The following is a 27093-nucleotide window of genomic DNA, read 5'->3' on the forward strand; positions in this document are numbered from 1 at the left end:
TGACATCACGAGCACAGTGCTCTTTGCTGACGTCATTATAATAATAATAACTCTTTATTTATTGTTGTCCTTAGTGGGATTTGAACCCAAGGCCCCAGCACTGCAGGGCAGCAGTGCTAACCACTGAGCCACCATGCTGCCCTTAGCATACATCTACTATGCACGGTTGCTAAAATGGACAGAGATGTCAGCAGATAGCACTGTGCTCGTGATGTCATCAGTGTTCCAAAAAGAAAGGAATTTCCTCTGTAGCATTCAGCAGCTAATAAGTACTGGAAGGATTAAGATTTTTTAATAGAAGTAATTTACAAATATGTTTAACTTTCTGGCACCAGTTGATTTAAAAGAAACATTTTTTTCACTGGAGTACCCCTTTAAATTCTTCTTCTAGCACGTTTGGAGGCAGCTAATCCTCCCACCTACAAAACATACAGACCTCAACTTCAGCAGCTGATACTTATTGGAAGGATTAAGATTTTTTATAGAAGTTATTTACAAATCTGTTTAACTTTCTGGAGCCAGTTGATATATATATATAAAAAAAAAAGTTTTTTCCTGGAATACCCCTTTAACCCCTTAAGGACTCAGCCCATTTTGGCCTTAAGGACTCAGACAATTTAATTTTTACGTTTTCATTTTTTCCTCCTCGCCTTCTAAAAATCATAACTCTTTTATATTTTCATCCACAGACTAGTATGAGGGCTTGTTTTTTGCGTGACCAGTTGTCCTTTGTAATGACATAACTCATTATATCATAAAATGTATGGCGCAACCAAAATACACTATTTTTGTGGGGAAATTAAAACGAAAAACGCAATTTTGATAATTTTGGAAGGTTTTGTTTTCACGCCGTACAATTTATGGTAAAAATGACATGTGTTCTTTATTCTGAGGGTCAATACGATTAAAATGATACCCATTATGATATATTTTTATATTATTGTTGCTCTTAAAAAAAATCACAAACTTTTTAACCAAATTAGTACGTTTATAATCCCTTTATTTTGATGGCCTCTAACTTTTTTATTTTTCCGTATAAGCGGCGGTATGGGGGCTCATTTTTTGCGCCATGATCTGTACTTTTTTTTTATACCACATTTGCATATAAAAAACTTTTAATACATTTTTAATAATTTTTTTTTAATAAAATGTATTAAAAAAGTAGGAATTTTGGACTTTTTTTTTTTCCGTTCATGCCGTTCACCGTACGGGATCATTAACATTTTATTTTAATAGTTCGGACATTTATGTTCTCGGCGATACCAAATATGTCTATAAAAAAATTTTTTTACGCTTTTTGGGGGTAAAATAGGAAAAAACGGACGTTTTACTTTTTTATTGGGGGAGGGGATTTTTCACTTTTTTTTTACTTTTACATTTTTTTTACATTTTTTTTCACACTTGAATAGTCCCCATAGGGGACTATTCATAGCAATACCATGATTGCTAATACTGATCTGTTCTATGTATAGGACATAGAACAGATCAGTGTTATCGGTCATCTTCTGTTCTGGTCTGCTCGATCACAGACCAGAGCAGGAGACGCCGGGAGCCGGACGGAGGAAGGAGAGGGGACCTCCGTCCGGCGTTCTGAATGATCGGATCCCCGCACCAGCGCTGCGGGCGATCCGATCGTTCATTTAAATCGCGAACTGCCGCAGATGCCGGGATCTGTATTGATCCCGGCACCTGAGGGGTTAATGGCGGACGCCCGCGAGATTGCGGGCGTCGGCCATTGCCGGCGGGTCCCTGGCTACAATCAGCAGCCGGGATCAGCCGCGCATGACACGGGCATCGCTCCGATGCCCGCGGTTATGCACAGGACGTAAATGTACGTCCTGGTGTGTTAAGTACCACCTCACCAGGACGTACATTTATGTCCTGCGTCCTTAAGGGGTTAAAGGGGTAGTCCTCTGCTCAGTGTTTGGAAATAACTGTTCCAAACACTGGAGCTGGCATCTCGTGACGTCATAGCCCCGCCCCCTCAATGCAAGTCTATGGGAGGGGGAGTGACGGCTACCACGCCCCCTCCCATAGACTTGCATTGAGGGGGCGGGGCTATGACATCATGAGATGCCAGCTCCAGTGTTCGGAACAGTTTGTTCCAAACGCTGAGCTGCGGAGTACCCCTTTAATGGAACCTGTCAGATCCTATATTATCTAATTACTGAAAAGCCCAACTTTGTGCTCCACACATGAAAGTCTTTGTGCTTTGATATTGGATACAGATGGTTCCTGAACAGCAGTAATAAATTCCATTATTGTGATGACATGAAGCTTATAACATCTATCTACCTTATATGAACGTCCTTTAGTCTGTACGTTTTAGTGCCCCCTGCACGGCGTTACTGTCCCTATATTCACCTTTTCTCTGTGTTCATGTATACAGGTCATTTCTACTGATAAACCCTGTAACCTTTCCTTTCACTATCTGCTTCAACTCCATAAACTTAAAGGGTTAATCCATGATTTCCCAGCAATATAGCCGGGTGACCAGGATCTGTCACTTAGGAGATGAAGAATCCATCTCAACCATTTATTTTCAATATTCATGAGAATGTGAAACATCGGAGGTCACAGCAATGTCTATTACTTTGTTTTCTATGTAATTTCTTTGTTATTTCACCAATGAAATGAGCTGATCTGTCATCTTCTTACAGGGTCTATTACCACCGCAGATGGTTCGGCCCTAGTAAAGCTTGGGAACTGCACAGTAATGTGCGGCATTAAAGCGGTAAGTCCTATGAAGTGCGGCTCACAGACCTCTGAAGCTGGAAGGACATGTTCTGACTGTACTGTAATTGTCTGCATTGTACATAGAGATGAGCAAACTTACAGTAAATTCGATTCCTCACAAACTTCTCGGCTCGGCAGTTTATGACTTTTCCTGCATAAATTAGTTCAGCCTTCAGGTGCTCCGGTGGGCTGGAAAAGGTGGATACAGTCCTAGGAGACTCTTTCCTAGGACTGTATCCACCTTTTCCAGCCCACCGGAGCACCTGAAAGCTGAACTAATTTATGCAGGATAAGTCATCAACTGCCGAGCCGAGAAGTTTGTGACGAATCGAATTTACTGTAAGTTCGCTAATCTCTAATTGTACACACTAAGCAGTCCTCCTCCTCTTTATTAGGAGTCTATTTACTTGCTGATTCATAAACTACATGAACTCATTGGATTTTATTTGCTTTTATTTTAGGAATTTACAGCCCCTCCAACAGATTTCCCCAACAAAGGATATATTGGTCAGTAAATTAGGAAATGCTGCTCTCGGGAATTGTTTGAGTTTTAATGACAAATAATTAGTTTTATATTATGAATTAACCCCTTAAGGACCCGGGGGTTTTCTGTTTTTGCATTTTTGTTTTCTCCTCTTTACCTTTAAAAAAAATCATAACTCTTTCAATTTTGCACCTAAAAATCCATATAATGGCTTATTTTTTGCGCCACCAATTCTACTTTGTAATGACATCAGTCATTTTACCCAGAAATGTAGGGCTGGGCAGTATGACCAAATATGTGTATCGCGGTATTTTTGTAACTTTTGGCAGTTCCACGGTATATAACGGTATTTCCTCCTCCTCCCCCCCCCCCCCCAAATTATCAGCCCAGCGCTGTCCCCATCGGGGTAAATACTCACATGTCACCCTCAAGCGCTGCCCTCCTTGTCCTCCTGTTTGTTGCGGCGGGTGGCGCTGGCACTCTATACTGTGCGGTATCCCTATGCCCGGGCTGCAAAAGGTAAACAAAATAAACTAACGCATGTTCAGATGTCGGCCTTACGCTGGGGACGGGAACGTCGGAATGCCATCAGCTTATCACCGGGCGCAGCGATGTCCCGCCCTGGCCGTCATGTAACGAGCTCTGGCCAGCTTCTTACATGACAGTGCGCTCAGCCTATCCCCGGCCGAGGCGGAACATCGCTGCGGCTGGTGATAGGCTGACGGCTGTCTGACTTGACGTTCCTGTCCCCAAGAAGCAGGTGAGGCCAGTACCGGACCAACGGGAGGTGAGTTAAAGTTTATTTTGTTTATTTTTTGCAGCCCGGGCATAGGGATACCGCACAGTATAGAGCAGTGGTCTTCAACCTGCAGACCTCCAGATGTTGCAAAGCTACAACTCCCAGCATGCCCGGACAGCCAACAGCTGTCCGGGCATGCTGAGATTTGTAGTTTTGCAACATCTGGAGGTCCGCAGGTTGTAGACCACTGGTATAGAGTGTCAGCACCGGCGGCCGCAACAAATGGGAGGACGAGGAGGACAGCCCTTGCGGGTGACGTGAGTATTTACCCCGATGGGGGCAGCACTGGGCTGATAATTAATTTGGGGGCAGCGCTCGGGGGTGACGTGAGTAGTTCCCCGATGTGGGGACAGCGCAGAGCTGGGTTGATAATTCATTCCCGAGGGGGGAGGGGCCAAACCGGTATTGCGGTATGGGTTAAAATTCATATCGTGCAGCACAAAAATTTCGGTATTCGGTATGAACCGGTATACCGCCCAGCCTTAGCGAAACAGAAAAAAAATTGTGAGACAATAGAAAAAAAAACACCATTTTGTAACTTTTGGGGGCTTCTGTTTCTACACAGTACATTTTTCAGTAAAAATGACACCTTATCTTTATTCTGTAGGTCCATATAATTAAAATGATACCCTCCTTATATAGGTTTGATTTTGTTGCACTTCTGGAAAAAATCATAACTACATGCAGGAAAATTTATACGTTTAAAATTGTCATCTTCTGACCCCTATAACTTTTTATTTTTCCGCGTATGGGGTGGTATGAGGGCTCATTTTTTGCGTCATAATCTGAAGTTTTTAGAGGTACCATTTTTGCATTGATAGGACTTATTGATCATTTTTTCATGATATAAAAAGTGACCAAAAATGCACTATTTTGGACTTTGGAATTTTTTTTGCGCGTACGCCATTGACTGTGCACTTTAAATAACTATATTTTTATAGTTCGGACATTTCCGCATGCGGCGATACCATATATGTTTATTTTTATTTACACTGTTGTTTTTTTTTAAATGGGAAAAGGGGGGTGATTCAAACTTTTATTAGGGAAGGGGTTAAATTATCTTAATTCACTTTTTTTTTGCAGTGTTATAGCTCCCATAGGGGGCTATAACACTGCACACACTGATCTATTACAGTGATCAATGGTTTCTCATAGAAAACCATTGATCAATGATTCTGCTGCTTGACTGCTCATGCCTGGATCTCAGCCACTGAGCAATCATTCGGCGATCGGACAACATGGAGGCAGGTAGGGACCCTCCGGCTGTCCTGTAAGCTGTGTGGGATGCCGCGATTTCGAACAGCTCCCTGAGCTAACCGGCATTAGTTTACTTTCACTTTAGCCACGGGTCCCGGATGTTGTTAGAGGCCATGGGTCCTTAAGGGGTTAATTCTTACAACACATCACATATGTGTGTGTGTTTTTATTTATATATATATATATATATATATTCTTGCAGCAATACACAATTAAAGTGAAAAAAATTGTGATTTAATCCATAAGAAGTGTTTTCACAGCAAGCGACGTTTCGACTAGGCTCTCCTAGTCTTTTTCAAGCAGTGTCAAGAAGTGTCAAGGGCACATAGAAAAAATGTCCAGCACCGCTAACACTGATTATAGAGACAGCCTGTATATTAAAGACCGGGCATACAGCATGTGTAACTGTGTGTAACAGAAGTAGCTAGATTGGTGGTGCTCTTATCAAGAAAACTTGTAACAGGAAATGTGACAAAACCAATATGCAGAGATGCAGAAATGGATAACGCATTCACCAGAAAATCAGCAGCAGTATTCAGGCTTTATTTGGTTTACAGCATGACAAACACACAGGTACACAGGGAGCTTGTGATGGAACAGGCAGGGGGCGGCAACTAGTTTCACGCACAGAGGCGCTATTGAACTATTTTCTTCCGTACTATCTTCCGTCACAAAATGACGTCCGTTATCAATAACGGACTATAATGGATTAAAACGGATATTAGAAAAATCCCATAGACTATAATTGATTTTATTGATGTATTATATATAATTGATATATGATTTTCTAACGGACGTATAGGATTTGGTTACTGCCGGTGACAGCTGATTTTAGGATGGAACTAGCGACTCAACTTGCTAAACAGAGTAATTTGCTAGTGTGAAAGAAGCCTAACACAATCTTGTTTTTAGTACCTAATGTCGATCTGACACCGCTATGTTCTTCGCGTTTTCGGCCTGGACCGCCGGGAGAAGAGGCACAGGTCGCCAGCCAGTTCATAGCTGAGGTCATTGAAAAGTAAGAAGAATTCATTGTTATAGTAAAATGTATATGTTTAGATCTTTGTTCTCATTGAGTTGTGAATATGTTTACTTTATAATGGATGAAATAGAAAATTCAGGTAAAAAGGAAATGATATATGCCGAGTGTTCTGTAGGTGAAAGCAGATTTCTCATTTCCATCTGAGGTTAGAAGATGTTGTAATTTGTCAGTGTTATATCAGATCTATAGGAAAAAGTCCATGTCTGCATTGAGTGCATTTACCCTAAGGCTATGTTCATCAGTGCTGTTGAGTCGGTAGATAAATGTTATGACTCCAACTCTGCAGTTTTTTGTACTTCCGACTCCGACTCGTCTGTATTAATTTGCAAATGAATTTATAAACACTTATAGTTGAATCCAAGAAGCTGTTCCACCAAGTTCTTCTAAGCTCTTCTAGCAGAGAGAGGTAGTTGGGCAGAAGCTGCTGCCTTCTCCTTTTTGTGTGCTGATCTGCTGCTGAAGATAGGGCAGTGGGAGGATCCAGGAAGGGGCATTTATTATAAACATGATTTCCCTAGTATAATCTCATAGTCATGTTTAAAGTTTAAGCTAACAATCGGAGTTTACAAGTTTTTATAGCCTTAGCTGAATGGCAGCAGTTTTTCCAATGGTTTACAGCTTCAGTCTTGAACTATTGACTCTCCATTCCCTTCACTTATACAAGTGTCTCTAGTCCTACAAAAAACATATTTACTTAATCCCTTATCAGTGAGAGGCTGGGTTACCCATGGGTTCCCTGTAACAGCAGAACACAACACTATGGAAAGTATAAGTATTGCCGCTCCTAATTGTGCGTTGCGAGCCATATAGTGAAGCACATGAAAAGCTTCTTCACGGTCACTTAACGTGTTCGTTTTGCGGTTACGTGAGGCACTGCATGCATTGGTCTTTATTCTTACAGTAATCATTAAGTCATTAATTATAACTTTTTGTGAATTGGGACATTTAAACTTGCTTTTTTTTTATTCCAATCTAAATTTAGTAGGAGTCGGTTCATTGTTTGCCGACTCTGACTCCAGGTACCCAAAATTTCGTCCGACCAGACTCCACAGCTCTGATGTTCACACAGCGGAATTTCAGAGCGTAATTCTGTGGGAATATTCCTCGAAAATTCTGCTGCAGCAGAGTCCCATTCATTTCAATGAGATTCTGCAGCACTGTGCACACGGGGGCAGATGTTCCTGTTGCGGAAATCCCGAGTCCGTCTTCTGTAGAAAGACAGGACATGTGTATTCTTTCTGCTTACTAAGCTTGGAAATGCATTGCCATCTATGAGACAGCAAATTTATGAGCAATCCTAGCACCCGTTGGAAATGTGCAGAATGTCCGCCCGTGTTTTATGCACATTTTTGGCCATATTTTTTTTTTACCCTGGCCTAAATGTTAGAGATGAGCGAACTTACAGTAAATTCGATTTGTTTCGAACTTCTCGGCTCGGCAGTTGATGACTTTTGTTGCATAAATTAGTTCAGCTTTCCGGTGCTCCGGTGGGCTGGAAAAGGTGGATACAGTCCTAGGAGACTCTTTCCTAGGAATGTATCCACCTTTTCCAGCCCACTGGAGCTGAACTAATTTACGCAGGATAAGTCATCAACTGCCGAGCTGAGAAGTTCGTGACGAATCGAATTTACTGTAAGTTCGCTCATCTCTACTAAATGTCCACCAGAACAGGTGCAATTTAGGAAAAAGCCTACTAGGCATCAGCAGAGGTTCCTAGAGGTCGGACCACAGACATAAATGACCTATGTAATTGATCTTCCATCGGTGATTATAAGGTTCCATTTACACTACAGAATTTCCGAGAATTCAACTCAGAAATTCAATTTCATGAAGAAAACATTGGTGTGGATGGATTTTCTGTTAAGCTATTCACACTGAGGAATTTTCCACCATGTTCGCTCATTCGGTGGAATTCTATGTGGACTGCATTACTGTCAATGGTGATGGCGCAGGTCCATGTGGTCCTAACGCTGATTGATTTTGTAGGGAGCTTCTGTAGCCTAAATGCACTCTAATCGTAAACCCCCCTATACACTGGAACCAGATAAACATAAGATGATCCATAACTGACTGTCACTTCATATGTTTAGTTCACAGATAATACAGAAAGAAGACCTGTGCATTACAAAAGGCAAAGTATGGATATTCCATTCCTATTTTATATATAACATTTGTGTATGTTCCATATTGTATTTAGTATTTGCTGCAATGAAAGATCATAGAGCAGTGGTCTCCAACCTGCGGACCTCCAGATGTTGCAAAACTAGAACTCCCAGCATGCCCGGACAGCCGTTGGCTGTCCGGGCATGCTGGGAATTATAGTTTTGCAACATCTGGAGGTCCGCAGGTTGGAGACCACTGTCATAGAGGAACGCTAAACCTAGGAATAAGGGGGGGGGGGGAAAGGAAATAAAAACTAAACTTGAACCTTTCCGGCAGAATTTTCCCAGAGCTTGTAAAACAATGCAGTAAAAATCCTGCAAAGAAAATGGGTTTAACCCCTTAAGGACGCAGGACGTAAATGTACGTCCTGGTGAGGTGGTACTTAACGCACCAGGACGTACATTTACGTCCTGTGCATAACCGCGGGCATCGGAGCGATGCCCGTGTCATGCGCGGCTGATCCCGGCTGCTGATCGCAGCCAGGGACCCGCCGGCAATGGCCGACGCCCGCGATCTCGCGGGCGTCCGCCATTAACCCCTCAGGTGCCGGGATCAATACAGATCCCGGCATCTGCGGCAGTTCGCGATTTAAATGAACGATCGGATCGCCCGCAGCGCTGCTGCGGGGATCCGATCATTCATAACGCCGCACGGAGGTCCCCTCTCCTTCCTCCGTGCGGCTCCCGGCGTCTCCTGCTCTGGTCTGTGATCGAGCAGACCAGAGCAGGAGATGACCGATTATACTGATCTGTTCTATGTCCTATACATAGAACAGATCAGTATTAGCAATCATGGTATTGCTATGAATAGTCCCCTATGGGGACTATTCAAGTGTAAAAAAAAATGAAAAATCCCCTCCCCCTATAAAAAAGTAAAACGTCCGTTTTTTCCTATTTTACCCCCAAAAAGCGTAAAAAACATTTTTTATAGACATATTTGGTATCGCCGCGTGCGTAAATGTCCGAACTATTAAAATAAAATGTTAATGATCCCGTACGGTGAACGGCGTGAACGAAAAAAAAAAAAGTCCAAAATTCCTACTTTTTTAATACATTTTATTAAAAAAAAAAATTATAAAAAATGTATTAAAAGTTTTTTATATGCAAATGTGGTATCAAAAAAAAGTACAGATCATGGCGCAAAAAATGAGCCCCCATACCGCCACTTATACGGAAAAATAAAAAAGTTAGAGGTCATCAAAATAAAGGGATTATAAACGTACTAATTTGGTTAAAAAGTTTGTGATTTTTTTTAAGCGCAACAATAATATAAAAGTATATAATAATGGGTATCATTTTAATCGTATTGACCCTCAGAATAAAGAACACACGTCATTTTTACCATAAATTGTACGGCGTGAAAACAAAACCTTCCAAAATTAGCAAAATTGCGTTTTTCGTTTTAATTTCCCCACAAAAATAGTGTTTTTTGGTTGCGCCATACATTTTATGATATAATGAGTGATGTCATTACAAAGGACAACTGGTCGGGCAAAAAACAAGCCCTCATACTAGTCTGTGGATGAAAATATAAAAGAGTTATGATTTTTAGTAGGCGAGGAGGAAAAAATGAAAACGTAAAAATTTAATTGTCTGAGTCCTTAAGGGGTTAAAGGGGTACTCCTGTGGAAAACTTTTTATTTTTTTTTTATTTTTTTTTTTAATCAACTGGTGCCCGAAAGTTAAACAGATTTGTAAATCACTTCTATTAAAAAATCTTAATCCTTCCAGTACTTTTTAGGGGCTGTATCCTAAAGAGAAATCCAAAAAAGAAATGCATTTCCTCTGATGTCATGACCACAGTGCTCTCTACTGACCTCTGCTGTCCATTTTAAGAACTGTCCAGAGCAGCATATGTTTGCTATGGGGATTTTCCTCTGCTCTGGGCAGTTCCTAAAATGGACAGCAGAGGTCAGCAGAGAGTACTGTGGTCATGACATCAGAGGAAATGCATTTCTTTTTTGGATTTCTCTTTAGTATACAGCTTCTAAAAAGTACTGGAAGGATTAAGATTTTTTTTAATAGAAGTGATTTACAAATCTGTTTAACTTTCGGGCACCAGTTGATTAAAAAAAAAAAAAGTTTTCCACGGGAGTACTCCTTTAAGTGCTGTTGATCTGTTCCATTTTTAATAAGTAAATGGTGTGAGAGAGAGGCCTGGATTGGGATTCTGCGGGATACCCAAACAAAAACGCGTGGATGGTCAGGCGCTATACCTGCGGGTCCCGCAAATCCCGCGGCGGCCACAGTGACGCCCAGTTAGCCCCACCTACCACTTACAGTAAGACTCACTAGCTGCTGCTCCTCCCAATCCTGTCTGATGGAGTGATGGAGATACCTTTTTGAATAACATTTTGTAGGGTACCTTTAAAAAAATAAAAAAGATACAGTAGTGATGAAGAAAATTGTATCTAACGGAAAAAAAAATTATAACGAAATTTTTATAAATTTTTTAAATGGTTCAATTTATGTTGACGGGCAGGGCACTAAAAATGTAGCTGACAATAATAAAAATGTAGTGTGTGTGTGTGTGTGTGTGTTTTTTTTAACTTTTTAAAAAAAAAATTTTTAGGTAGTACTACTACTCACAGCATGAAACACTGTTCCATGATGGGAGTAGTAGTACTTGTACTTCTGACACCCGTTGCGATCCTCCAGTATAATGTATAGATGCGGCCGGACGCTCTTCTATGGTCCCCCTGTATATATACACCTATTCATATTTCCCACAGAAAGCTGTGATTGGCCAGATGGTTCCAGCCAATCGCAACTCTCTGTAGGAAATATGAATATGTGTATATATACGTCAGTGCAGGAGACCATAGAAGAGCGGCCGCATCTATACATTATACAGGAGGATCTCAACAGCTGTCAGAAGTACAGGTACTACTACTCCCATCATGGGAAAAAAAAGTGAAAAACACACACACACAAAATTTTTATTATTGTCTGCTACATTTCTAGTGTCCTGCCCGCCCACATAAATTGATCCCTGTTTAAAAATTAATAAAAATGTTATCAATTTTGTTAAATGCATTTTTTTCCATCACTACTGCAGAAACTTAGCCTAACACTACTCCCACCCTTAAAAAAAAATTAAAAAAAAATTGAGAGCTTTAAAATTTTCTGTATCTTACCTACCTTCTTGCTCACATAGTGCAATCTCCCAGCAGGAGAAAGTGGGCATTTCCCAGCAGGCATGACATCACTGAAGCCTGCTGGGGGACCACTTCCGCCCTCACATGGTTGCAGTGCTGTGAGGAATAGAAAACCTCAGGCTCTTTGCAGCTTTCAGTGAGGATCTGTGCAGCGGCCAATCAAGCTCAATGCAGAGAAACACTTCCTGAATTTGGTCTCCTGCCAGGCCAGGAGGAGACCAAACTCACTGTATTAATTGCAGCAGGGAATAGAACAGAGCCACCTAGTGGCCGTTTTTTATATTACATTTTAAACATATTTATGTTGAGAATTTTAAAAGCAAGTCAATGGGAAAGTGTCTGCTAATTACACAAGGAACATTATATTAAAAGTTTTATTTGGTGACAGGTACTCTATAATGATCTCCAGAACAGGGCCCAAGCTCTCCCCACCATGCACACGCCCCATGCACTGTCTATTGAAGATGCCCATTCAGGCGAATGCAGGCGGTCTCGGTGATCGGACCCCCGCAATCACATATACCATAGATTCTACTGGAAATCTTCAGTTTTCTTTCCACTGGAGACACAGCCTATTTACCTTCTCTGTGAACAAGTGTAAATAGTGATGGTGAACAAAGAAGTGAGATAGTCATACAGGACGTGCCGTGTATGGTTCAGTTATAACCATTTTGTATATATTTCTTTTGTAGTTAGCGTGGGTTTTGTATTGTGATCTTATATGTCTGGATTATGATGGGAACCTCCTTGATGCCTGTGTCTGTGCATTGGTAGCTGCTTTAAGGAACGGTAAGCTATATAGATGACTCATTGTATGTCCAACACCAATTTACTCTATATATATATATATATATATATATATATATATATATATATATAGCATCAATAACTGTGACACTTTACATGTCTTACACGGATTTAAAAGGGATAAAGGCGGAAACAAATTGAGGACAGCGCCTCGCCTAATTCTGTGGGCTAAGTGTCCCAAGAGCCCTATAATAGGAATTATGCTCGCCTTATGTGAACCTTGGGGTCATGCGTATTACCCCTTTAAATCCGGGGTTTCGATGTGGAATCACGGGCTTCAGTCTGCAGGGATGACCGGTCTTTTCTTGGGGGTCAGTAGTAAGCCAGGCGAGTTCAGGTAAAAAGAAAGAATTCTGCGCTGCCTTGGTAGTTTTACATGCAAAGTCGAGTCCGAGTTAAAAGGTCCTTATGCAATTGAGAAAGAGGGAGTTTACCCTCGAAACGCGTCTTGCTTTTCCCTGTGAAAGTTTCATGTGTTAATAAAAATACATTGTTACTCGGACTTGACTTTGTATGTGAATCTACCAAGGCAGCGCCACCGCAGAATTCTTTCTTTTTACTTGAACTCGCCTTACACCAATTCAGACTCTGTTCTCTGCTTAGTGTCTTTACTACTTTAGTTTTCTATATATTACTGTGTCCTATATGCTTAACACTTCACTAGGTCTCCCAGAATGCAGTGGAGCAGATAACATTGCATCATAAGCTTTTACGTAGGGGACTATGGTCTGTGGACTGGGTGGAGATTGTAACTAAGTACTGGAACCAGTAAGAGATAAAAAAAAATGCAATGTATTTACAACGTTAATCTGCTTTTTAATCATGTTATAGTCTGCGGATATAAATGTCTCAAATAGAAATAAAGTATTTCTGGGTCAGTGCTTCCCAACCAGTGTGCCTCCAACTATTGCAAAACTACAACTCCCAGCATGCCCGGACAGCCAAAGGCTGTCCAGGCATGCTGGGAGTTGTAGTTTTGCAACAGCTGGAGGCACACTGGTTGGGAAGTACTGCTCTGGGTAATAAAACAGATAAACTAGGATGATGCATGACGGGGATCAAAAGAGGACACCAGTCTTGCTATGCCCCTCTCAGGCCTGCACTAGACTTAAAGGAGTAGTCCAGCTCTGAAAAACTTAACTTAGGGGATAAGTTTCAGATAGCGGGGGGGGGTAGCATGTGTCGACCATCGCACGAAGCGGCGGCCAACATGCCCCCTCAATCCAGCGCTATGGCAGAGCCGGAGATAGCCGAAGGCATCGGTCTCTGGCCGTGGAGGCGGGGCATTATCGGCAAGGTAATTGCCGATACCGATAATGTCCAAAATCGTGAATATCGGCCGATAATAATCGGTCGATCCCTAGAACAAACCTTGCAGTGTGCTCAGGACATATGTCACATCTTCATAATGTAGGATTAAATAGATGCACAGACATAATAAACAGGATTCGTATTTGCTGACTGTTGTTGGTCTCTCTTTGCACAGTCCGATTGCCATCTGTTAAAATAAGTGAAGAAACGGGCCTAGCGCAAGTCCAGTTATCGTCTAAAAGTCCTCTGAATGTCCTGAAACAACCAGTGTCTACATCGTTTGCTGTATTTGATGAGTGAGTATCTGCCATCCAATTAATAAAAAAAACCTGGGGTTTTTGTGCAGAGGTCTTTGATACAACTGGACCCCTACTACAAAAAAAATAAAAAATAAATACTTTGAACGTTTAGACACTGAGACAAAAAAGTAACCTTGGTATAGGCAAAGTTTATACTATTGCTATGAGTGTTCTGTGAGCCAATGGGTCTAAAATGTCACCAATGGACTCAATCGACTTTGGCTGGAATACCTTTTTAAAGACATCTTATTCCCCATCCAAAGATAGGGAATAAGATGTCTGATTGGGGGGGCTCGCCGCTGGTACCTCCGCAATCTCCATGCAGCACCTGCATTCTATGCTGGGCTGCTGCTTCAGTCTCCGAAACCTGTGTGTTTCCGGGACTAGAGACGTGACGTCATGCCATGCCACGCCCTCTGTTCACGTCTATGGGAGGGGGCGTTGCGGCCGTCACTCCCCCTCCCATAGACATGAATGGCGTCACATCTCCAGTGCCGGGAAACACAGGTTTCCGAGACGGGAGCAGCAGCCCCACATAGAATGTGGTGGGTCCCCCCTGTGATCAGGTATCCTTTAGATAAGGGATAAGATGTCTTTGGCTGGAATACCCCTTTAATATTGCTCAAGGCTCTTGGCCAAGTCCACTAACGCCGATACACATGGGTCTTTGACCGGGCTGGCTAGATGACTTGTAAAAAGTTTGTATTAATGACACTAAGGTTTAAAAGGGCACCATATCGTATAATTCAGGGGCATGACACTTTTCCCAAGGAGTGTAGATGAAGAGTGCGCCTTTTCCAGCTTGCCTTCTCTCCATATAGCCTCCTGGAGCCATTTCTTCCCCGTAGGTGATGCACATGCACCCGGCCATCCAGATCATTAAAGAGGAAACAGGATTTATTAGACAGGGCCATCTTCCATTGCTCCATGGTTCAGTCCTGCTGCTCCAATGGCCATTGTAGGTGAACAGGGTCAACATGTCCACTCCAATGCTCTGGGTATTGACACTTTCCTATCATAACCAGCAGGAACTTTATCAACAATTTGCTCATCAATGGGATTACACCAGATAGCTTAGCTTATTGACAAACAATGGTCCTCATTTACTATTGCAAACCCGACATGTTTTGTCCGGTTGTGCACCAGATTCTGGCACATTGCGCCAGAATGGAAAAAACCTGACTAACTCTCCATTTTACTGTGAAAACCCGAAAAAGGGGCATGGTCATCGTGAAAAGGGGCGTGTTCCTGACATTTTCACAAAAACCCAACATATTTACTAAGGTTTCCACAGAAAATGTGGTGGATTTCAGCTGAGGAAAACCCGACCAATCAGAACATGTGAAAAAAAAAAAAATAATAAATAAGTGGGAAACGTGCAAAATGTAGGGAAACCTTAGTAAATACCGTAGGGAATTAAAACAAACAAAGAAACCTACACAACACTCTTAGTAAATCAGAGCCAATGGGTCTTCAACATATATAACTGTGTTGCTGTTTTTCCCCAGTTGTCCGTTCTTTACCACTTTTGGTAGATAATAACCTCTTCATACCAGGAACACCCCCCAAAACATGCAGTTCTGGTAATGCTTTGACCCATGTGACTCAAATTCTCGCATTTTATGTGAACAGATCCATATACCATGTGGATTTGCATTTTTCTTTTTGCCTTAAAGGACTACTCCAGAATAGGAAAATTGTCCTCCATACTGCCAGCAGTAAAAAAAAAAAAAAAAATAGATGTACATACCTTCCATTGCTTCCCTCGGTAACCCGCTCCGGTCTCTGCCTGGATCCTCTTCCTGGTTGCCGAGTCATACTGCGCTCAGCCAATCACCGACCACAGCGAAGTCCCGACTTGGCCGGCGATAGGCTGAGCGGCAGTGTGCCGAGGAGGAAAACGTCGCTTTGGCCGGTGATTGGCTGAGAGCAGTATGACTCGCCGACCACCGGCAACAAGGAAGAGGATCGCGGCGGAGACCGGAGCAGGTTACCGAAGGCACCGGGGGAAGCGAAGGAAGGTATGTACCTCTTTATTTTTTTTACTGCTGGCAGTATGGAGGACAATTTTCCTATTCTGGAGTACTCCTTTTAATTATGGGGGTTGTTTTCATTCATAACGTTGATATACATTCATATGAGACCAACCCCATCTGGATTCTTTCATTTACAGCAAGTACATTATTGTGGATCCAACAGATGAAGAAGAAAGTTTAGCTACAGGACTTCTGACTGTTGTGACAGAAGAGGATGGAAAGTTATGTACTATTCGGAAACCAGGTAATGGGAAAGGTTAAGCAGACTACTAGGTGGGGTTTAACACACAACGGTTTGGGGGTAGTGCTTTATTTGATTTTATTTAGCCAAAGCCTGAAGTGAATTCTGATGTATTGAGAAATCTAAGGAAGGACTCAATCCAATTCCTATTAAGTGGAATTTTAAGAGATGCAGTGATTCCCAACCCGGGTGTCTCCAGCTGTTGCAAAACTACAACTCCCAGCATGCCCGGACAGCCTTCGGCTGTCCGGGCAAACTGGGAGTTGTAGTTTTGCAACAGCTGGAGGCACTCTGGTTGGGAAACACTGGGTCAGACCTTTACTAATCTGGAGAATAAATGGTGCACACCATGCATGTGTGGTCAGCACTCCCTATCCTGTGAATAGGAGATAACATTCTTTAGAAGGGAATGCCTCTCTAAATTCTAAAGCTGTATAAGATTAAAGGGGTATTCCAGGAAAAAAACTAATAATATTTTTTTTATATATCAACTGGCTCCAGAAAGTTAAACTGATTTGTAAATTACTTCTATTAAAAAAAATCTTAATCCTTTCAATAAGGAGTAGAAGAAGTTTGCTATGGGGATTTGCTTCTAACCTTGGCGGTTCCCGAGACAGGTGTCAGAGAGCACTTAGACAGAAAAGAACAACTCAACTTCAGCAGCTCATAAGTACTGAAAGGATTAAGATTTTTTTAATAGACGTTTTTAATATATATAAAAAGTTTTTTCTTGGATAACCCCTTTAACACTCACTATAGATGTCCCAGGTAACATAAGGTGCATGTCAACCTGGAATTTTTGATGAACACCTAACACTGTGTACAGATGAAAGGATACTATACACATTAGGCTTTTGTCATTTCTATCCAGAACTCTGGATTATGTGAGACAAATAACAACCTTAAAAGGGTCCAATCCAACCTAAGCCAAGCCATAGATCCTTATAGCCCTGTAAGTTTGATTTGCGTTCACCCACACTAAACCCAATACACAGAGTTATAGTGCGGGTGAACAGGAGACCGATGCGTGGTCTCTCACTTATATACATACCTTCTGTCTGGTGCCTGGTCCCTCTGAAGATCCGCTTCTTTCTTTAGCAAATTGCGCACTGGAGGTGGGCCTGCCGGGTAAGGTTGCATGCACACCACGTTTTTGCAATGCAGTTCCCCATCAGGTTTTTGATGAAGAACTGATTTCTCAAAACCTGACAAAACTATCAAAACGTGTACAAATTTTAAACCGTATACGGTTTGAAAAATTATACCCGGTTGTATTCGTCTTTTTAAGAAAAAAAACGTATACGTTGACCTTTTCACTCCATTATGAATAAAGTTTCACTTGTTTGATTGAGATCCCCCCCCCCCCCAAAAAAAGTGTGCAAAGTCAAAAACTTTACAGTTCCCATTGGCTCCCATGTAAAAAAAAATAATAATAATGTATACGGTTTAATACGGTTTTTCACCTGGACCAAAAAACCGTGGGTATGGGAAAAAAAAATTGGCAAAACGGACACAACCGGATGCATCTTTTGGCATACGGTTTTCAATGGAGAGTCAATGCATACGGTTTTCACATTGGAAACGTATATGGGAACTGTATTGGAAAAACGTGTTGTGAATGCAGCCTTAACTTGACTATTCATGGTTACGTAAGCGCTCACGTGATGTTTGCCCTTATTCCTGAGGACGGGGCTAGTAGAGGGGGCAGATTTCAGTGGTTTTAATGTGTGTCACAGTTGTCCAGTAATAAGGGAAACTGAAGTTCCCCATATACTAAAGACTAGGGGTCTATCCCCCATTATGTTTACCTCTGGTCTTGTGACACTGAATGTCTTAACCCTTTTGTCACTTTGAGAGTTTTGCAATTTACTTAATAAAAGTTAAATTTTTAAGGGAGTTGTCCCTAAAGGGATCTTGTGCCCTGGGTTTTTGTAAATTTGCTCACGTGACCAGCACCACATAAATATTCAAATTCACTCAGCGGGCCCACCTCCAGTGCCACAAATATTCAAATTCACTCACCACCTCCAGTGCGCAATTCGCCAAAGAAAGAAGCGGACCTTTAGAGGGCTGCAGGTACGTATGTTAGTCAGAGACCCCGCATCGGTCTCCTGATCACCCGCACTATAACCAGTGTATTGGGTTTCATGTGGGTGAATGGGATGACAGTTTTCCTTTAAAGCAACCTAAAAGGATTCATGTTCTGATTACAAAAATGTTTGTAAGCCATAGGTACTGCTACAGCAGGTGTAAATAGAAGGCATACATGGCTCCTGTGGTAAATGACAATCTTCATGTAAGTGCTCTATTTACTGGATGTGCTTTTCAATGATGCCTAAAGAACAATAGAAGACCAGGGCATTGTTGGTGACAGACTCTCTTTAAAAGGGTTGGAATAGCAATCCTTAAAAGAGAAGTCTCATGTAGGACAATGTACCCCCTATCCAAACCAAAGGGTATAAGTGTCTGACCGCTGGCATCTTTTGTATAGCACTTCGGCTCTCCTCATGCACAGATCAGGGGTCGGCACACACCCGCCATTCATCTTTATGGGAGATACATGGGTACAGCGCTCATGCTGCTGTATGTATGATGGCATTCCTTTAACGACAATGGACATAAATGTACGTCATGGTGCCGTGGTACTTAATGCACCATAACGTACATTTACGCTCCGCCATGACCGCGCACACCGGACCGGTGTCCACGACATGGGTGGCAGTTCTGGCTGCTATCAGCAGCCAGGGACCCACCGGTAATGGTGGACATCCGGGATTGCACGGATGTCTGCCATTAACCCCTCAGATGCTGTGATCAATACAGATCACGGCATCTGCAGCAGTGAGGTACTTTAAATGGATGATCTGATCACCCGCAGCGCTGCCACAGGAATTCAATCATCCATAATGGCGGACAGAGGTCCCCTCACCTGCCTCAGTCTTTCTCCCGGCGTCTTCTGCTCTTGTCTGAGAACAAGAAGACCAGAGCAGAACATAGCTGATAATACTGATCCGTGATATGCCCTATGCATAGCACTGAACAGTATTAGCAATCAAATGATTGCTATAAAAGTGTAAATTTTAAAAAGAAAACATTTTTTAAAATCCCCTCCCCCAATAAAAACGTAAATCATCCGTTTCCTTTTTTACTCCCCAAAAAAGCGTAATTTTTTAAAATTATTAATAAACATATTTGATATCGCCACGTGCACAAGTCTGAACTATCAAAATATATTGTTAATTATCCCATACGGTGAACGGCGTAAACGTAACTTTTTTTTTTTTATAAATCCAAAATTGTTGCATTTTTGTCACATTTTATTCCCCCCAAAAAAGTAAAACCTAAGCAAAAGTGGTACCGATAAAAACTACAGATCACGGCGCAAAAAACTTGCTCTCATACCGCCCCATATACGGAAAAATGAGAAAGTTATAGGTGGTCAAAAATGGGCAATTTTAAACTTACAAATATTGTTAATAGAGTTTTTTTTTTAAGCGGTACAATTATAGAAAAGCATATAACATGGGTATCATTTTAATCACATTAACCCACAGAATAAAGAAAACGTCATTTTTACCGTAAAGTGTACAGCGTGAAAACAAAACCTTCCAATATTTGCTAAATTGCGGTTCTCTCTTCAATTTTCCCACATAAATAATATTTGTTTGGTTGTGCGGTACATTTTATGGTAAAATAAGGGATGTCATTACAAAGTACAATTGGTGACGCAAAAAACAAGCCCTCATATGGGTCTGTGTATGGAAATATAAAAGTGTTATGATTTTTAGAAGGCGAGGAGGAAAAAACGAAAATGCAAAAATAAAATTGGCCTGGTCCTTAAGGGGTTAAATCCCTTATAAGTTACATAATTTTTTAAAAGACCATATTACAGGGATAAAGTAACACATTTAGTACATACATTTGTGTAGGAAAACTCCAGGAGCTGGATTTATAATCTGATATAATCACAATATATATAATGTACATTTAGTAACACACAGGTATATAACTGAGTGGAATTTATTAAAGCATGTACACCAGTTTTCTGGCATATTAAATCCGTTTTTACAGTTTTGTGCCACTCGCTGCACTGTTCCAGATAGTGGGTCTATCTTATTTGTGGGAGCATAGCCTGACATTTACCATCATTTCTGTCTCGCTGCTCAGGACGAGCTCTATTAGAAGTCTATTGGACTTGTCTTGTGAAGTCAAGAAATGAAGCACTCAACCACACTCTTTGGGTCATTCTACTGATTTGTGGGGGTCTGAACATTCTGAGTGACATGTGAATTATTTTTTTTCTAATGACACTTTAATTCAGTGGGTAGATTGTAGTCAAAGGATCCCAAATTTCCACCTCAAGAGCACCATTGGTTGGAATGTCTGTGCTCCAACTCTTATCGCCCCTTTAAAGAGGTACTCCGCAGCTCCAGCGTTCAAAGTATTTAGTTCCGAACGCTGCGTGCATGGGTCGTGACGTCTCGGCTGCGCCCCCCCTCAATGAAAGTCTATGGGAGGGGGCGTGGCGGCCGCCATGCTCCCTCCCATAGACTTGCCTTGAGGGGGCGCGGCTGAGATGTCACGACCCCCGCAGTTCGCACCCAGAACTAAATGTTCTGAACACTGGGGCAGCAGAGTGCCCCTTTAAAGGGCTACTCCGGTGGAAAACTTTTTTTTTAAATCAACTGGTGCCAGAAAGTTAAACAGATTTGTAAATTAAAAAATATTAATCCTTCCAGTACTTATTAGCTGCTGAATACTACAGAGGAAATTCTTTTCTTTTTTGAACACAGTGCTCTCTGCTGACATCTCTGTCCATTTTAGGAACTTTCCATAGCCGCATATGTTTGCTATGGGGATTTTCTCCTACTCTGGACAGTTCTTAAAATGGGCAGAGATGTCAGCAGAGAACTCTGTGTTCCACCGGAGTACTCCTTTAAGCAAAGTGTAACATTATATTAGGGGATCAGTGGAAGGCATTAAAAAAAAAAAAAACAGTTAACACAATGTCCATAATGATGATCTTACTTGACGTAATATTCTTTTTTTCCCCTCAATGCTCAGGCGGGAGCTCCCTTTCCGCAGAAAAACTTCAGGAGTGCATCAGTCGGGCGTTTTCCAGACATAAAGAAGTGCAGGCTCTACTGGAGGAAGTTCTGCTAAGCGTCAAGACTCAATAAAGTAGACTTTTGTTTTTGATAAATGACCATGTAAAAAGTTGTATTTGTTAGAGATGGAGATGTTTTTTTTTTACTAAATAAAGCTATCCCTTTGCTACAGTATGTGTATGGGCTTCTCTATACATTCATTATTGTAATGCACCTAAGAAAACACTTTAAAAACTTTTCCTTGTCTGTAAAATCTCTATTGATACTTTAGCTTAGTTTTTTATGCAAAGTTCATTAAGTTCATCTTTTTCACAAACCTGTTTTTTTTTTTTTTACTCTGATGTATTTATATTAAAAGACATTTAAAACTATTGTAGAGAAGGCAATTTTTGGCTGATGAGTCCATTCAGTGTCTCTGGTTTGTCGGCGGTGAACCGTAGTGGCCGGTGTCCGCAGCTTTTTGGGTCCAGGGTGTTGGGAGGTGTCCTCTTCACTTATTTCTTGATCGGCTGTCTGAACGAGGTGGAGGGTGCGGTGGAATTTGTGCTGCTGCCGTAGCCATTTGCTGCATTCGTTGTTGCAAGAATTGCAACTGTTACCATATAGATAAAGGAAAAGAGTTAAAAAAAAAAAATAAAAAAAAATACATTTTCAGACAACTTTAAAGGGGTACTCCGGTGGAAAACAATTTATTTTAAATCAACTGGTGCCAGAAAGTTAAGCTACTTCTATTAAAAAAATCTTAATTCCAGTACTTATCAGCTGCTGTTTACTATACAGAGGGGGATATTTATCAAAGGATTTAGACTGGTTTTTCCTGTCTAAATTTGTCGCACAGAAAGTCGCAGTCTAAATATGTGCGACTTTTCTGCAACTTTTGCTTTAGAGGATTTTTAGAACATGATGCATGCAAGTCTATTTTAGACGGAAAAATGCATTGGTGCTGAATTTATCAAAAGCGACTTTTCAGCGACAAGTCGCATCGGCTGAAAGTACGCTGAAATGTCAGACCATGCTGAAGATGGTATAAATACAGTCTAAAGCATAGATCCCCACCAAGTCTGTGCGCAGAATTTATCAAAAGCCGTGCGCCTTTTGATAAATTAGGCGCACAATAGACCGGCCTAACCCTCTGTAGTTTGGTCTATGTTGATGCGGGACATAGACAACTTTGACAAATCTCCCCCAGAAAGTTTTTCTTTAACTACTTTTTTGTCTGACCACAGTGCTCTCTGCTGACACCTCTGTCCAGGTCAGCAACTGTCCAGAGCAGGAGAGGTTTGCTATGGGGATCTTCTCCTACTCTGGACAGTTCCTGACATGTACAGAGGTGTCAGCAGAGAGCACTGTGTCCAGAGGGAAAGAAAATTCGAAAAGAAAAGAACTTTCTCTGTAGTATACAGCAGCTGATAAGTACTGGAATTGAGTTTTTTTTTTATAGAAGTAATTTACAAATCTGTTTAACTTTCCAGCACCAGTTGATATAAAAAATAAATAAACGTTTTCCACCGGAGTACCCCTGCGGAGTTAAATGCAAAATATTTAGCATAAGCAATCTGAAGTTGGATGCGATGCACAAAGACACATGAATGAGCAGTCATGCAGCATCAGTGGTACCAAAGCAAGTGGTGTTGAGGATCCAGGGTCAGTAAATGGCCCTGTTGGTAAAGTTAGTAGGCTCAGAACAGTTATGGGTGCCCCACTCACCCCATTGTTTCCTATTTTGGGATCATGATTTGCCTAATCTATCTACTGTAGAGAACACTGTCTGATACTCTGCTGATATTGGGGCTTACCTATACATTTCCTTTAAAGCAGCTTTACAGATGACATAAATCCATATACAGCTCTATATGTTCAGCCACCTTGTGGATATGACCTATATAAGGGAACACCTGTTTCCTCTCCAGCCGTGGTCCATGAAGTCAATAGTTGGTGAACTAAATAGCGTATATCAGGAACTGAGAACACATCTAGTGCTCTATATATTATGTAAACAATGTAGCAATTACTAATTTGCACCTCCAATCAACTGCAGCCAATCCCAGCTCTACAATCTTGCTATAGCATGTCACATGCAGCACCAAATAATTTAGCATGCATTGATTTTTCTTTAAAAAGGAGTTTTCCGGGATTTAAGATTAAGCCATCAATGTCAGCTTTGGTGGTGGTCAGGCTCCTGGCAGCTCCGGCTGATCAGATGGGCTGTGGGGGAGCGAGTGCTGCATCACCTTGGTTGTTTATTGGCATAAATCCATACAATTGGTTACCAATGTGCCTTGTATTGCAGCCTAGGCTTTTTAGCCTTAAAGGGGTACTCCGCTGATCCACCGTTCGGAACATTTTGTTCTGGGGTTGTGATGTCACAGACACTCCCCATCAATGTAAGTCTATGGGAGGGGGCGTGGTGTGACATCCCAACCCCTGCCGCCCGCACCCAGCATTCTAAATAAAGGCTGGGTGCTGCACAGAGATTGGAGGGTCCCAGTGGCGATCAGGCATCTTATTCCCTATCCTTTGGATAGCGGATAAGATGTCTATGGGTGGAGTACCCCTTTAAAGGGACTGAGTTGCAATGAAGAGCCCAGAGTGCCATGGACCCTTCAATCAACTGATCAGGATCAGTGGGGGTGCCAGGAGTTCTGGGAATTCCCAGAAAACTCTTTTTACTATGAAAATCAAAAGGGCTTTATATCTGATTTCAAGCATTAATCATTGCATAGTTTGTATTCAGAAAAAAATCTTGGTGACGTCTCCATTATCCCATCCTTATAATTTTTGGAAGCAATACTTTAAAGTTTGCTAATTTTTGTGCTCTTGTTTGTTTACTTGTATGGGAGGCTGTTGTTGCTGCTTTTGCAGTTGTAGAGCTGTAGGAGATAGATGCATATTCTTGTGTGGAAGTTTGGGCCCGGATCTGTTCACAGCAGAGCCGAGCTGAGATAACACTATGGAAAGGAGAAGGGAAGAGCAAGGAAATCAACGCGGAAACAGTGAATGTTAAAGTGTAGTGTACCTACGTGGGCATCCGTACCTGTAGGGGATGTGTCTGCAGGACAGGCTTCATTTACAGTAGGATCATGGTCTCCAAGCAGTAATAAAATTACATTCCCAGTATTCCAGGATACTCCTGGATTAGGAAAATCTCTTGCTAATACTATGTAAACCCTTTGTCCGCAGAGGCTGCAGGCACGTTTTTTTATAGGTGACTGGAAGCTTTCTGATTAGCCATGACTGAGGATCAGGGTGTGCCAATCCAATTAATAGGCTACCAACTAACAAAACTATTAAACATCTTGCACATACCTGTATATACAGCTCTGCTAGGGGAAAATGGCTCTGTATGCATGAGGGCTTAAAGGGGTACTCCACTGGCCAGCATTCGGAACTAAATGTTCCAAACACTGTTTTTGTGCTGCGGTGGTCGGCCACGCCCCTCGTGATGTCACGGCCATGCCCCCTCAATGCAAGTCTATGGGAGGGGGCATGACAGTATTCACGCCCCTCCCATAGACTTGCATTGAAGGTGTGTGGCCGACCATCGCAGCACGAAAACAGCATTCGGAACATTTAGTTCTGAACACTGACCAGTAAAGTACGCTTTTAAGGTTATCTAGTATCACAAAATGTAAATGATCACTAAGCTTGTTCAGGAACAGTCATCATGTGTGTCCGGGAGGAGTAGCATTATGTTTGGCCATTATATGACTTGAATATGGCTTACTTCACCAGCTTTTCCCTCTGCTGGCTCTTATCTTTCATTTCCATTGTCCCTAAGCTAGTGGATTTAGATTGGCTGCTAGGTCGTCTCCTGTGCACTCCGGCACACAGGATCCACATTTCTCTGTGTGCGGACAGTCCCAGAAAGCTACATTATAAGTCCGTCCTGGTCATGTGACAAAGCCAGGAGAAAACCAGCTAAGCACGCACCTCACATCTTTTTTTACTGATCAGTTGGGGTCTGAAAAACATTTGATGTGTCTCCACGACATATCAAAAGTAGATTTGTTTTATGCTTACCGTAAAATCTCTCTTTCTCTGAGGATTCATTGGGGGATACAGAGACAGTGGGTATATCTTGCTGACACTAGGCATACAAAAAGAAGTCAGGCCCTCCTGGCAGGATATACCCCGCCTACTGACTGAGCTAATCAATCAGTTTAGTCCCAAAGCAGTAGGAGAGGACAGACAGAAAAGGAATCCAGCAGGTGTCTGAGGGAACCAGACAAAAAAAAGAACCGAACACAACCCCTCGGACAGGAAAACCAAACCATAGTAACCAAAACAAAGGGGTGGGTGCTATGTCCCCCCAATGGATCATAAAAAAAATCTACTTTTATCACTTGGCTCCATTCGGAGACAGAGACCGTGGGATGTACCAGAGCAGTTCCCTGGGTGGGAAAAAGTACCCAAAACATAATCAGGCAGAGGACTGAGCCACTGCTGCCTGCAAAACCTTGGGATCCAAACCAGCATCAGCGGACACAAAAGTGTGGAGTAGGTGTGCAAAGACCACCAAGTGGCCACCTTGCAGACTTGCAAGGCTGAAGCACTATTGCTTAGTGCCCAAGAAGCCCCAACGGAACATGTGGAATGCGCAGTCACCCGAAAGGGTGGGACCTCCCCCTTACGACGGTACGGTTCCGAGATGGTGGAACGAATCCACCGCAAACTTGTCGCCTTGGAATCTGGAAGACCCTTGTGACGACCCTCTGGAATCACAAAGAAAACATCACCCTGCCGGAAAGATAGATCCGGACAGCGTGAACCACATCCAGACAATGAAGGGAACGCTCCTTGGCGTTGGATGGAGCCGGACAGAGGGAAGGAAGAACGATCTACTCTTTGACGTGAAAGGAGGAGACCTCCTTGGGCAAGAAGGAGGGAGACGGCCAAAAAACAATCTTGTCCTGGTGAAATACCAAGAAGGGAGAGTGACAAGAGAGAGCAGCCAACTCAGACTCTCCTAATGGAGGTAACGGTGATGAGGAAGGCGACCTTCCAGGAAAGAACGCAAAGGGAAGCATCGCAAAGAGGTTCAAACATAGCTTCACTGAAAGCACCGAGCACCAGGTTGAGATCCCAAGGACCAGGGGTGGGAGACCGGTACGGCGGAGCCGCATGGGCCACGCCCTGCAGGAAGGTGCAGATGCGAGGGTTGGAATCCAACGGCCGTTGTAAGAAACGAAACTTGACCTTTAAGGGAGCCGAGCGCCAAATTCTGATCCAGACCGGATTGCAAGAATGCGCAGAAAGGAAATGATAACTGGAGAGACAGACTGCGCCTCACACCACCTAAAATATGCCCGCCAAGTGTGGTGGTAAATCCTAGCGGAAGGAGGCTTACGAGCCCGCAGCATGGCGTGATTCACTCCAGGAGAAAACCCCCAAGCCCTTAGAATCGCGGGTTCAACCGCAACGCTGGCAAATACAGCGACAGCAAATTGGCAGAGAGGACCCTGGGAGAGCATATCGGGGTGAACCGAAAGACGCAGAGGTACGTTGGCGTACCACGTGTCTGGGGCCACCTGAATGGCGGAAATGCCCTCCGCCTTGAGTTTCCTCAGAACCTTGGGCAGGAGAGGCATAGGGGGAAAGAGGTAGGGAAGACTGAAGGACGACCATGGAATTACAAGCATGTCCAGAGCCAGAG

At 42.4% G+C, this 27093-nt stretch overlaps 2 protein-coding genes across 4 annotated transcripts in view; one reads left to right on the plus strand and one right to left on the minus strand.

Moving 5' to 3' along the window:
* The window catches only part of EXOSC8 (exosome component 8), a 28764-nt gene extending 7231 nt beyond the window's left edge, over positions 1-21533 (plus strand). The window contains exons 4-11 of the mRNA XM_056561945.1: positions 2661-2734; positions 3198-3243; positions 6189-6294; positions 8409-8454; positions 12331-12427; positions 13932-14052; positions 16229-16335; positions 21397-21533. Of these exons, the coding sequence (XP_056417920.1) occupies positions 2661-2734; positions 3198-3243; positions 6189-6294; positions 8409-8454; positions 12331-12427; positions 13932-14052; positions 16229-16335; positions 21397-21512 (713 nt within the window). The 3' untranslated portion in view covers positions 21513-21533. The remainder of the gene's footprint in view (positions 1-2660; positions 2735-3197; positions 3244-6188; positions 6295-8408; positions 8455-12330; positions 12428-13931; positions 14053-16228; positions 16336-21396) is intronic.
* Positions 21534-21893: 360 nt separating this feature from the next.
* SUPT20H (SPT20 homolog, SAGA complex component) overlaps positions 21894-27093 on the minus strand; it is a 102745-nt gene continuing 97545 nt past the window's right edge. For 2 of the 3 annotated variants that reach the window (XM_056561940.1, XM_056561942.1), the window contains 2 exons: positions 24270-24388; positions 21894-22032 (listed from right to left, as the gene is read on the minus strand). In XM_056561940.1, coding sequence (XP_056417915.1) covers positions 21931-22032; positions 24270-24388 — 221 coding nt within the window. In that variant the 3' untranslated portion in view covers positions 21894-21930. The remainder of the gene's footprint in view (positions 22033-24269; positions 24389-27093) is intronic. The other variant, XM_056561941.1, reaches the window with a different exon arrangement.

Source organism: Hyla sarda, chromosome 2, assembly GCF_029499605.1.
Source record: "Hyla sarda isolate aHylSar1 chromosome 2, aHylSar1.hap1, whole genome shotgun sequence".
Lineage (NCBI taxonomy): Eukaryota > Metazoa > Chordata > Amphibia > Anura > Hylidae > Hyla > Hyla sarda.